Genomic DNA, 13,824 nt, shown 5'->3' with positions numbered 1-13,824 from the left:
TGTCTCCTTCTTGTCTCCTTACATCTCTTCCTGTTACATTCCTTTTATTGAGTGCATTCCCGTAGGTCAAAAATCACAATAAGGGTTTTTAATGTGATATCTCGCCTTTAAACCTGAATAGAAATGCACCCTGAACAATTAATCAAGTTCAAATCGCAATCTAGCAGAATGCAATTTTCAGTTCAAAAAGTAATCAAAGAAGGTAACTCTGAATTTCAACTCCAGTTCATTGCTTTTATACTCGCTGAAATTTGAAATAATTTGTGCAAGAATTAGCTAGAATTAGTTAGAAGGCAACAAAATGTGATGTTTTTTGGGGACACAGTATATTCCAGGTGTACAGAATGAAGTGTCCGGTGCGTGTATTTTATTTTAAAACTTGCACACGCTTTTTACACAAAAGCACTGCAGACACACGGAAAAGGGGGTGACAAAAGGGGGAGGGGGGGGGGGGCAAGAAACAACCTATTATGAGATTTTCGTCGCTGCTGTAAATCAGAGTTACTTATCTGCTGCTATCTGTGTCTGCAATCTGCCGCGAGAATGGTGTTTGCAGGAAATTACGATACTGTGCTGACACTGTGTTTGTCACCTTGGCGGCAGCTGGTTAATCAGCAAGCATTGTGAAGCTGACCCTGAGCTCTCCACTTTGACCCACATCCTTACCCTCTCGTGTAAAAATACTGACAGCAAAGCGTTGGCTGGTGTGGGTGGCTCCCTTTATTCTGTTTTACCTTCAAAAATATCGTCAATAAAATCTTATATGCAAAGATTGATGGTGATCTTCACTATGAGCCCCAGCCAGATCTAATCTGAAGAAGAAAGTTATGATTATTATTTATTTAGCCCCCCCCCAAAAAAGAGATTGCTCACTTTTTTTTTTAACAGTGGCTGTCTTGGCAGTGAATAATCCATTATATTTTCTTTTTTTCCCCTTCTTTTTTTTTGTAGAAGTCATAGCCAAGTTGCTGCGTCTTTCAGAATAATGGTTGCATTATTTTGGACCTGTTATCTGCCATCAGCTCTGGCTTTCACTCGGCATGATAGCTCTCTTATGGGTGCCGATGTGATATGGGCGAGCTTGTACAGTCATATCTGCCGGTCGTGAGCCTCCGCAGTGACACAAAGGGCAGCACCCGCCGCTTGGACTATCACCATGGTGAGCGATGAAATCAGCCTTCAGGCTCCAAACACCATGGAGAGATTGTTTGGAATCTGGGCTGATGCAGGATCAGCTGGAACGTAGTCCCACTTGGAAATGTGGCGAGGGCGCCCCTAGTTAACCTGCCGTCACATTAGTACCACTGAGTTCATAGGGACCCCATTTGTTCATATACAAGCCAACACTCAACAGAGGGTAAGTCATTTGTTATCCATCCACCAATACATGTTCTCGACTGCTTATCCTCATTAGGGTCGCGGATGAGCTGGAACCTATTCGAGCTGACTTTAGGCAACAAGCAATTTAAACTCAGAACTGGTCAACAAGCCATTGACAGGGTACATATAGACCATAGGTGTCAAACTCGAGGCCTGTCACATCATTTTACGTGGCCCGCGAAAGCAAATCAAGCATGTCAAGTTCCATGATGCTTGCTAAAGTCTGAACCAAAATTTCAAATTGTCACATGTAATCCACAATAACAGTCATTATTCTTGACTTCTGATTTTAAAACTAGTTATCCAACAAATTTGTTGTGTGCTGTGTATGTAACATGTGGAGGTGATTAAACATTTATGTGGTTTTCCAAAATTCGTAACGGCCCTCCAAGGGTAATCGTAACTACAATGTGGCCTGCGACAAAAATGAGTTTGACACCCCTGATATGGATCGTCGGCAAACCGAGGCTCCGGAGCCACATGCGGCCCTTTCATCCTCATGTTGCAGCTCTGTGTGGCTTCGGGAAAGAAATTTTGTGTCCGATTGAAGTGTGTTATTTGTCTCAAAAATGTGGATCACTTCTGTTATGTTCTCTGAATGTAAACTCAGCCCAAGGAAAACTAAATTTTGTCGGAAATAGTCTGTGAAAATGAGGGCATACAAAAATCTGATGTTTCCCTCTATTATAGATTTTGAAATCCTTTTTCTCAAGTGTAACTTAATCTTGAAGACAGTTAACTGAACTAAATTGAGGTAATTAATTGCATTACTCGGCATGCTTTTTCTGGGGTAGAAAAGGGAGCGTCGTTTGTGGAGAAGGAGTCACCCTTTTTGTTCGCAATCCACTTGGACGGTAAACTGAGAAACGGAGTCGGTTAAGGGCCACTTTTCGGCTAAGTATTGACTTAAATGCATAATCCACTCCAAACAAAATGTCAATAGCATCTTATTGAAGTCTACTAGTTTTGATTTGCACCATTTCAAGACTTCTTACCCCACCATGTCTTCCTCCTGTCTGTAGTTAGATTCTTTGATCCTTCCACCGCACATTCATTCCCGCTTTGGCACTTATCCTTGGGTGTTTACTGCTCATCCCCCCCCCCACCCCCCACTCCCCCCGTATCCTCCACCCTCTTTTGCTCCCTTCCGACCTGCTTTCTGCCTGTCTTCTTTGAAAAGCCTTTGTGGCTAATTGATTGGGAGACGGAGGTGGTCGATGACATACTCTTCTCTGCCTCAACCCTCTTACCTCCCTCCCTACATTGCCTTCTTCGATCCTTCTTTGTATCTGTCAAACGTTTGAAAGGACAATTGCTGTCAAAATTATGAATCACAACCCTAATTGTGTGCTTTTACTATACCACAGACTTTGTGCTGTGTTCTTGCCATTGGAGCCGTCTTTTGATTTTATCATGGTTCCTCAAAGTTTGTCCAAGTTGTGGAATTATTTTTTTGGGGGTGAAGGTATGCTTTTAATGCAGAAAAACTAGACGGGCAAATCCTCTTCATGCATGATGCAAGATGTTCAGGGACCACCACAGCAGCGGGTTGTGCATGGTGGCAATTTGGGGAGCTTGCAAATTATCACAGATCTCTTGGTGTATTGTGGAATAATTCCTCACTCTCCTTCCACTTTGATTGTGTGGGCCAAAAAGCTTTTTCTCCTTTATTGGTTCTCCATCATTTACCCAAGCATTCAGAAATAAGAGACAATCTAAAAGGCGACTAATTCCATTCAGTGCACTCATCTGTTGCTGCAACGGCTCTGCCTCTTCCTCAAGGCGAAAAAAACATGTTTAGCGACAAGTCGAGGTTACATTTAAATGTCGTTGTGGAGTAGTAAAGTTGACAAAACTAGCTTGTGCAACCCCGAGCAGCTGTTATTATTGCTTGTGTGTTATTTTGTTTTCCAGTGCTTACTTTTCATTTTGTTGATTGTTTGACTGGAGGCCGATTAATGTTAGTTTTTATGGTGCTGTGTGTGAATGTTAAAATGTTACTAAGATATTACATTTACAGTTAATCCAGGTTTTATAATAAAGACTCAGTGTTATCATATGAACAATTGGGAAACTCCTTGTGCAATGAAATTCTTGCTTTGCTGACCCCATGGGCACCAACATAATGTAAGTTATAAAAAAAACAAACAAACAAACAAACAAAAGCCTTAGAATGGGGAAAAAAATACAATGCAGGCATATCATGGAACTGGAGGTCCTCTATGGAATATTCCACTTATTTTTGCTCTGTATCTATATTCTGTCATTCATTCTTTTGGTCAATCCATTTTTTGTTTTGTTTTTGTTCCTGGTCTCCCCCTGCTAAAGAAAAAGCGAGGCGAAACTTGCGGTATCGTTTGTAACAAAAACATTCTTGTACATAATTTTTACGGATAGGTGTGTACGATATCGGCCTTATTTCAAGATATACAGGTACTTACGAAGGATGCCAATACCCGCCACCGATACTTCAGCCGCCCCCCCTAAAAAAACTGACAAACAGCAAATAAGTTTTTTCCATAAGTGCTACACTTCGGCCGTTTAACACATCGGTGAATCATCATTTGTGTCACTATATTCTGCCATTGTGTTCACTGAAATTTTGTTTCATAAGTACTTCTGGTATAAGCACTTGCTATCGGTATCGGTGCATACTAAAAGTAAATACTCACACTGCGATCAATTGGGGAAAAAAAAGTGGTATCGAACATCTTTAATCATTTTAGTATATTGCAAAGTTTTTACAAGCACACAAACTCAGTTAGCATCGACGCTATTGTAATGAGAAGTGTCCATACAAGTTCAGGAATATTGCAGACCATTAAAGAAGCTATATATTATATATTTTTTTAGTATTTAGTACTCAGATAGCTAATCCAGACACTGAATTACTTGTCCTGTACGGAGGTGATAAATATGACTGCATGGAAGCACCTTTTACCTTTTGGTCTGTCAGTAATAGGTGAAACAGAACATCAAACAAACTGGTAAAATAAAAATAAAAAACGAAGCAAAAAAAAAAAAAAAAAACAGAAGAAGATGGGGGGGGGGGGGGGGGGAACAGCATTAGCAGTGCTCGATAGAGCCTTTCAAGTTGCCCGTGAGGCTTTTCATGTGCTGTCAGTACGTAATCAAGTCCAACAGGGGCTACCTTAGCAAACATTTAAATTAAACCCCAAGACATCACTCTTGACTGTGCCTTTCGTGTGACATTTGAAAGCCAAGTAAACACACAGCTAGGGAATCCAAGGTGGAACGTGTTAGGTAGAAAATATAAGCGATGGATGTTTTCTCGCTTTTTATTTTTTATTTTTTAAAAGCACCTGTTTCCACAGTGTAGCGTTGAAACATGCATATATGTCTCTAATCAAGAGCATTAAAATATTTCTAGTACTGCAAACTTGGATGTCTAAAAGAAGCGCACCTTGAGAGCTCTTAGTCTTTTAGCGAGCCCTCAGCACTTCTTCATGGGCGTCATGAGTGTTGTGAAGAACAAGTGACGTAACAATGGGGCATTCGAACCCCATGGACCTGGATCTCAAGAGTGCTTCTGTATATTAACCACAACGGAAGTTTCCTAAATGATTTCTGCATTCGCTCTTTTTTGCCAGGCTTGAGCACCGAGGGCATCTACAGGGTCAGCGGGAACAAGGCAGAGATGGAGAGCATGCAGCGTCAGTTTGACCAAGGTGTGTATGCTTCTATTTACACCTCACTCCTGTGGGACATTCCGAGTACAGGGGGTCCCCAGTTTGCGATGGTCTCAAATATTGGTGCGCAAGGACGTAGTTTGTGCGGTGCGATAAGAATACATCTTCACACGGTCCGAAGATGATGATGTACATGTCTCACTGTATATGATCCGCTACCCCAAAGAAACTGTTACCAGTTAGTCATTAACTCCTGAGATTCCCAATGTAATCGGACATTTTTGGACAATTCAGTTTTTGAAACTTAGTGGGCCAGAGCCACTCTGTATCAGCACGACTCCACCCCAGCGCTGTGTGATAGGGACTCTCTCAGGTCTAACATCCTTCACTAATAATCTTTTTTTTATGCGTTCAGCCACACATCCGCTTCAACATCCCAAAAGATTTGCCGCCCCACTCTTCCCTGATAATGTTCATAGTCGACCTTTTTTTTCTTTTTTTTTTTCAAATGAATAACATTAGGGAATAGACTATGTAAATGGTAGCTCTGTCCTCAGTTTTCATTTTGCTCTCACCGTGCATGTGTATGTGCGTGCCGATGCATGTGTCTTATAAGGTTAGGGCAGTTCATTATCTCTAGATTGGTTTGTTTAATGAAGCATATCATGGGTAAGATGAATAACGGGGTAAGACGGCTTCAGAATGCAAGCGCATCGACATATAAATGAGGTTCAGTCCGACTCGGGAATCAGATTTGAAGCATTCTGAATAATTCAAACCAGTCATTTTGATTGACACTTTGGCAGGGAGTTATTCATTAATAATAATAATAATAATAATACATTTTATTTATAAGCGCCTTTCAAGACACCCAAGGACACTTTACAATAACAAAAAACACAAAACAATACGGGTTGAGCAGCGGCAGCCAAAACGCGCCAGCGTTCACTCAACCCGGAAGTCAGAAAAGCTAAATCTGCAGTGCCGTTGAACTATACTGCTTTCAGACTGAGAACTGTTGTTAATATTTTGAGTACCTCATTTATCTAAACAAGTGGGGCAAAATATTCGTAGCGCCTCGCAAAATGATGCAATAAAGTTGGAGGACCCTAAAATAAACATTAGACGTTCATTTTTTATTCATAATTGGACTCCAGTATATTTGTATTCTTAAGCCCCCAAAGCAAATACTTGGAAGTGCCATCTGCACACGTTTCAAGTCAAGTCAAGTCAGCTTTATTGTCAAATATGCTCTATGTACAACATACGGCACACATGACATTTCTTTCCTCTCAACCACAGTGCAAACATGAAGTGCATTACAAACACACACAGCTAAAAATAAGGGCAGCGAAACTCAACTGTATAAATAAAGACATTAATATAAACAAATAAAGTGAAAGTGAAAACCTTTCGTTGCATGACATTGGAATTTTTTTTTTCCATACTCATGTAATATACATATTCCATTAAATATAATCATAATTTGAGGTGCAACGATTAATGGAGAGCTAATTGATGCGCCCGGTGAACATTCGGAATATTGTCAAGGTAAATGCGTCATCCAGTGTTGTGTGATGAACTCTGTCACGCCTCCTCTTTATCAGATCATAACCTGGACCTGGTGGAGAAAGACTTCACCATCAACACAGTAGCCGGCGCCATGAAGGCTTACTTCTCCGAACTTCCCGAACCTCTGGTACCCTACAGCATGCAGGGCGAGTTGGTGGAGGCTTTCAGTAAGTCCTGGGGTGCTCTTGTCAAGTAATGTTGGTTGGTGAAAAAACCAACGAGTTGGTAGGAGGAGGGCTTCTTTAAACCAAAAGCGTATTGGATTTTCCTTGAAATCCCTTCTGCATTTCTTAAACCTAACAAGCACAACTCTCACGAGGCAAGTCCGTTCATGGGGAGAATTGGATTTACCCCTCAGTGCGAGCCGTGCAAAATAGGATGGAGGCGAGAATATTTTAGGCTTGGGGGTGGTGGCGCAAGGAAAGTAAATGCGGTGATGACGGCAGGTTACCGAAGAGTTTGGTCTCCTTGAATAAGTCGTGGCTGAGATAAACGAGGTCGCTCTGCTCTTTTTGTCTCCCTGCTTCCACGCAGGAATAAAGATTTAAGGCAGAGCTTTGACTTGCATCTTGCCAGATATTAAGCCCAAGGCCGCGTCGTGCTGTCACCTTGCTTCGTTCACGCATACACTCAAAAATGCGTGTGTGTGTGTATGTTTTTCATTTCTTAACGGCCCCAGCGAGACCCCTCAGCCGTGACAGGGACCTGATAAGGCTCCTGCAGGCTCTACCACAATAGAGGGACTGAACGCTTGGAAAAAGAAAATAAGTGCAGTCTGAAAGCTTCGTTTGGTTGAAGATTGCCAGCTAATACAGTGCTTTTTCAGAATTCACCCTCTTGCTGCATATTGTTTTTAATAAATTTGAATTTAGATTGCTATGTATGGTTTATATTGTATTTACTGCAGGATGGGTCATTCCTTTTAGATTGGTTAAAAATGTGGAAGCACAGATCGAGGCCTGTATGGACTCATGGCTTGGAAATCTGGATGTGGTCGGTTCATGTCCATTAGGTGGCTGGACATAACTTCACAACATTATAACATACGTGTACTGTATATACCTGTGTGTGTGTAAAAACATAGGTATATGTTCTCCCCCATTTCCCCTCCTATTTCCGAGAAAACGTGTATTGAATGTTTGTCAGTTTAATTTTTATTTTTTTGGAAGATTTTTTTTTTCCGGTAAAGAAAATGACAATTATTTTTTTTCTTTTTTGCAATGCATTTCAATTGGCGTCAATGAAACGTGGATTTTCACTATTCATGGGCTGGCGTGGCCCCTATGCACCACAAATAGCATGGGTCGACTGTATCAGGTATTGTTGCGTCAACCTCGTGCAAGTATGGTCGATTCAGTTTCTCATCAGCACTTTTGGGACAATTTAAAAATCTTAACAGGCATCCTAGGCAATCACGGCCCGTGACGTTTGCTCATCCCGTCCCCTTGCGTGTCCTCACGACCATCTGATATTATCCACGTGGCATGAAATTAAGCTGCCGCAGCTACCAGGTAAAAAGTGTAGACATCGCTTTGATCCTACAAATGTTGGATTGCTGGACTGCACATCATTTTTAGACTCCTCACCCATGACCCAGTCAATCAGCATTTTATACCTCCGGATGCTTGACGAGAACTGCCAGCAACACATAGAAACAAATCAAGTGTTTGCTTGCTCGCCGTCTCCAATATGTGCTGGTGTCAATGGAACAGCAATGTAAGAAATCACACTTTGGTCACAGTTGATGGATGCGATGCCGGAGGGAGCTGGTTCCGCGCGTAGTGATTCCACCTAAAATGTGGTTTTGATCTGTTGTGACCTCAAGGCGGGAATGAGAAAATCCAATTCCTCTGCGTGTAAATCATGTGTGCTGCAAGAACATCTGCTGCTTTGTCCGCCCAGCTCACATATACCGTACACACGGGACCGAATGTTAGATGGGTGACGTCAGCTTTTCGGACTCGCTCCTCACTGCCATCAGTCGTAACACACCCCCGGTGCGTGTTTCTGCGTATGCTCATGAACTCTCCAATGGTCGTCTGTGTGGTATTCTTGCTCTCTCCGACGTGTGTGGTCATTGTGTCACAGTTGGCATCCTTTTGAATCATGTGAAATATGTACTGTTGTTGGAAGAAATGACTGTGTCCTGCTCCGTTATTTTCAAAGAGCTGAGTCAAATGGCTTTCATGACACTTGCCCATTGTGCTTCCCTCATCTTTGCATTGCTCCCTCGCTCCATGACATCTGATTGTCTTTTCTCCTTGACGCTTTCTTGCCTCCTCCACAAATCTCACCTCTCTCCTATTTTTTTTTCTTCCTCTGCCACCATTCAGAGATCAACGATAGGGAGCAGCGCTTCCAGACGATGAAGGACATTCTTCGTCGCTTCCCTCGGGAGAATTATGAAGTCTTCAAATATGTTATCAGCCACTTGAACAAGTGAGTGATGAGGTTGGAGATGTCCGTTGATGGTCGAGACGACTGCTCCTCTTTTTATGGTCCTTTTTTCAGTACCTACTCTGCTTGTCCCTCCGATTGTAGTGAGTAGAAATGGCAGAGCTGGCACAGTGGTAACTTGACTTAGAAATGGTGGTGTCATAATATAAATAATTTTGACTTCAATACATAATCAACATTAACTCATTCACTCCCAAAGACGTTTTTAAACGTCTTTTCAGACTTGGTCTAGAATTGGCTGGCACTGGATGAATTTTAAGTGGCTCAATAGTAGTACTGGCAAAAATAGATGTAAAAAAATAAAAAACGAAAATGTAGTGGGACAATAATGGCGTGCATCTTGTTGCGTTGCACTTCCTTGTTCACCTCTGTTACGATTAGATGCCACAGATCAAGGCTTTACAAAAAACATCTGTACCGAAAACAGCAGGGTCGAGAGACGTGTACGCTACCTGCTCCAATAAAAACAACAGCCATAGGTATCAATAGGTCGAAACGACCTGCTGCTTTTCAACTGCGTGCTTGTGGCGCATGCAAAGTTTATGCTGTTCGATTAAAAGGGACTCTCTCTCCCCTGCCAACATGGCTGCTACGCCCGTCCATACATTGTTTTGATGGGAAAATCGCCCCTGCCAAAATGCTCACCCTGCTCCTCACTTTTTACCCTGCTCCAGTCCACTGTAAATTCTTTTGACTGGACTGGTTGTTATTTTCTGTACGTTGGTTCCAGGTCCGTTCAATCGAGTGACCACTGTACGTCATCGGTTTGAACGATCGGCGTGAAATTGCTTGCCAATCTCTCCTGGCGCATCAGTGCAGTGGTTGGGGATCACCGAATGAATGGGTCACTGTTCTTGCTCCACAGGGTGAGGCAGCACAGCAAGCTGAACCTGATGACCAGCGAAAACCTCTCCATCTGCTTCTGGCCCACGCTGATGCGGCCCGATTTCACCACCATGGACGCGCTGACCGCCACGCGCACCTACCAGACAATCATTGAGAGCTTCATCCACCAGTGCGCGTACTTCTTCTACAACCAACCGCTGGCCGACGGCCTCCCGGGCTCGCCCACCTCCACGCTCTCCTACGGCGGGGGCACCTCGGCGTACTCGTGCATGGCCGGCGGCTACTCCTCCTCGCCGGCGCCGTCCCCCCCAACCCCTTATGTCCTCCCGGCCACCCCACCTGTCATCCCGCACTATGGCCCTCCCGTGCACCACCACCACCAGTCTCCACCCCGTTCCCCACCGCCCACGCCCCAGTTACCCCTCCCCGCCCTGCTGCCGCCCTCCCTGCATCCCCATCACCCCCCTACGGAACAACACACACTGTGAACCACGAAGGGATCAAGGGAATTGCCATAAAAATAAAAATATAGAAGAAGATAAAAAGATAGAGAGATTGAGAATGCCTCGGAGAGAGATTTTGACAAAGTAACAGAAGGAGAAGTAGGGACGGGAAGTGGGAAGAGGCCATTGAGGGATCTGCAGTCTGAACAGGAAGATGCTCTGGGAGAGGGCGTGTGAGCCTCCTGTGCTTGTACAGAGAGGCCCACACTGGCCACTTCAATTCCCTTTTTCCCCCCGCTCGGTGACACTGCCAATTGGGACCAGCACGGCTATGAAGAGTAACATGTTGCTCGAACCCTTTAGACGATGTCACGCAGGAGGAACGTCAACCGGGAACACAACCATCGACACATTAGCAGCCCCTCTGCCCAATTTTTTTTTCTTTTACTCAGCTATAAAATGACCCCTCCCCCTCTCCCCTACACACATTTGTTCACTCAAATTCTTATCGCTACCCATGCACACAAAGCCGGTTTCACTCAAGGCTTTTTGCCAAACACCGCAGCGAGAGAAAACAGAAAAACTCAACCAACCGGATCTTCAGATTGGGGCAAAGGATCGTGGCCACACTCACGCTCTTTACATTCAGCCTACTGTACGCTGCATGATGAAGTTACTGATGAAGAGTTCATTTTAGTCGGCCCACACCTCCAGTTACCACCCTTTTCCGTTGCTAATCAATGTGTGCGTGCGTGTGTGTGTTCTTTTTGCTTGCCGTGTGTGTGAGTCATTGCTGCGGTTTTCACTGTAAGGACCTTGTTCATAAAGCACTTTTCTGAGCACTTTGAAGGCACATTTTTTTTTTGTATTGGAGCTGTGACATCACCCTCACTCAGTCTTCTGGGAGCACACCACTCACATCTAGAGGAACAATTGGGGTATTGCAGCCACTGTGTGGGCATTGTGCCACTTTCACTGCTGTTTGTATTTTTTTCTTTTGATAACAGCTTTCAATTTTTCAAAGACTGCGTTAGCCAACCTTTTTGCGCCAAGGCACATATTTTACATTAGTGAAACTCTCACAGCGTATCAAATAACGGATATGCAGTTTATCTCTTATATTGTGAAAGAGCATTTTAATTCTTTTGCCTGTCACTATACATCGCTGGCATGGATGAACAAAGACCCTTTTTTTTTTAAAGTAGATAAATCATATTCAGACAAGTGAAGTGAAGTTGGACAGTTTCCCTCACACAATTGAGATTATTTACCTCAAGGCCCCCCAAAGCATGATGCAACATTGCAGTAATTGCCACTTTCCATCATGGACTTAAAAAAAAAAAATCACATTTCCGGAAACCTTAAGTGAGTGTAACATGAAAAAAAAAAACTTTAAGAAAGGTGATAAAAAAAATCTAATAAAAGTCATCAAAAATTGAGAGTGAACTCAAAGATTTGAGAGGAAAACAAAATGTTTTTTCTTGGGCTGTTGCTACTTGAGTCTTCGAGGAGTACAACTTTTTCTTAATAATGTGGCGAAAATAGCCTGATTTTTTGGAAAAGGTGGTAATACTTTTTTTCCTTCTCAAGCATAAAAGAACAATTCCCAAATTTTTCTGAGATGATTGTAACTTTCAAATGACAACAGTTTATTCATTTTCCCAAGTTAATTTAGGATTATCCCATAATTATTAGACAAAGCAAGACTAAGTTAATATAATCTGTTAGTCCTGGTTTTATAAAATTACCACTTCATTCTTGGGAAAAAAACCCCCCAAAATAAATACAAATGAAAAAAACAAAACAAAATCTGAACAAATAGTTGTAATGTTATGGAGAGATTTCTTTTCTCACTACCATTTCCTAAAATTTGCAGCTTTTTTTCTGGTAGCATCATGACGTTAGACTTTTTAAATAAACGAACTCATCAACAACTTGTACAACTGCAGTTTCTTCCCACACTGCCCCTACTGTCGCTTTTATTCCATTGCACCCGCTTGTCGCTCCCCTTTCGAGTGAGTGGCTCTGCTTGTTTTTCGCCAATAGAGATCGGAACAGACAGTCCATTCATCCTTCAGCACGGCCGGAACGGAGCATCCCAAATTCCCTTCCGTGGCCTGCTGTTACCGTAGAAACCGGCGAGATGGGGGGGCCCGGAGGATCCATAATCCCAACCGCTTTTGAAGTGCGTTTTTGTGTATTACGCAGATGCTCTCAAGGTCACCTGAAATGTCCTCGTTGGCCTGAAATGCATTTTAAACATTCGCTGAACTCTTGCAGGAGCTTTTATCACACAACACTACCTATCTACCCCCTTTTCTTCGTGCGCGTGCGTGTGTGTGTGCATGCATGCTGGAATTAGGAGTGTGTATCTGTCCGTGGCAGACATCCAGACAGCATCGTGATCCAAACAAAGGTGATGTCAAGGAATGCAGCTCCCCTCGTGCTCACTGCCCCCGCCGGGTAAGCCTGTTTGCTCATCTACATTATGAGGAACGACGGGAGTCCAATGATGAGGACTTGGGAGGGAGGAAGAGCGAGAGAGAGAAGGAGAGAAGTGTCGACCACTGGTTGTGTGTGTGTGCGCAGGCGCGAGTGTGTGAACCAGTGAGTCCAGTCTGTGTGTTGAAATGATGGTGAGGCAGCCAAAGACCGGACAAAGAAGGTGACCGTGCAGAACAATGGAACATTAAAACAAACAAATGTGACCTTTTTTTTTGCTCCAAATAATGGTGACGGATGTCGGTTAAGTTAAAATAAAAACAAGAAAAAAAAGTATATTGAATGGGGTTCTTTATGGTATGTTGGTGTGGGCCCGGGGCTTTGACATTTTGCCCTTTTGTCCGTGGTAATAGAAAACATATTTGTTTCTTTTTTTTTTTAATTGTTTTATGTTAATAGTAAATACAAATGCATTTTCTTTTTGTTTTCATTTTGATGCCCACTATAGTGCATGAATTCTTCCTGCAAAGGAAGAAGAGGGCTTCACCACTCGGACTATTTAAGAGATAAGGAAAAAATATTAGGAACTGTTTTGCGGGGTGGGGGCCATAATGGGAGAAAAAAAAAAGTAATGAAGTACTGTAAAATGAAAAGATAACATGTCAATTTGTTGGGTTTGGTAATTTGTCTCGATGGCAAGGGTGTATACATACAGGAAGGCCTTATGTGATCTGTATCATAGTTAATAAATGAAATCTTGTACAAAGGTGCCTTTGTGTCTCACCTGTTTAAATGTGTAAATGCCAGAATGTAAAAACAAATCAAGGTCCGCTTGCCTTTTTTGAAAGGTCAAACTAGGACTGTGCCTATACAGTGCAGGTTAGACTATTTAAAAGTATAGCTGTTGTGTAATATCGGGGGGTGGGGGGGTACCTTTAAAGCAATGAAACAATTCTCTTCTCATGTGATTATTTTGACTGCATTCCTGTACAGTTTTTTTTTGTCATGAAAATGAATTTGGAATTTTTCCAAGA

At 42.8% G+C, this 13,824-nt stretch overlaps 1 protein-coding gene across 1 annotated transcript in view; it reads left to right on the top strand.

Moving 5' to 3' along the window:
* Positions 1-13,560, top strand: part of arhgap35a (Rho GTPase activating protein 35a) — a 59,085-nt gene extending 45,525 nt beyond the window's left edge. Inside the window, exons 4-7 of the mRNA XM_086125624.1 lie at positions 4,992-5,069; positions 6,638-6,769; positions 8,936-9,041; positions 9,925-13,560. Of these exons, the coding sequence (XP_085981750.1) occupies positions 4,992-5,069; positions 6,638-6,769; positions 8,936-9,041; positions 9,925-10,393 (785 nt within the window). The 3' untranslated portion in view covers positions 10,394-13,560. The remainder of the gene's footprint in view (positions 1-4,991; positions 5,070-6,637; positions 6,770-8,935; positions 9,042-9,924) is intronic.
* Positions 13,561-13,824: the final 264 nt, after the last annotated feature.

The sequence above is a fragment of the Hippocampus guttulatus genome, chromosome 12 (genome assembly GCF_054856545.1).
Source record: "Hippocampus guttulatus isolate MCC_2025c chromosome 12, RoL_Hgut_1.0, whole genome shotgun sequence".
NCBI lineage: Eukaryota > Metazoa > Chordata > Actinopteri > Syngnathiformes > Syngnathidae > Hippocampus > Hippocampus guttulatus.
Note: the sequence above shows the minus strand (reverse complement) of the source record. Positions and strands in the feature narration are given on the sequence as shown.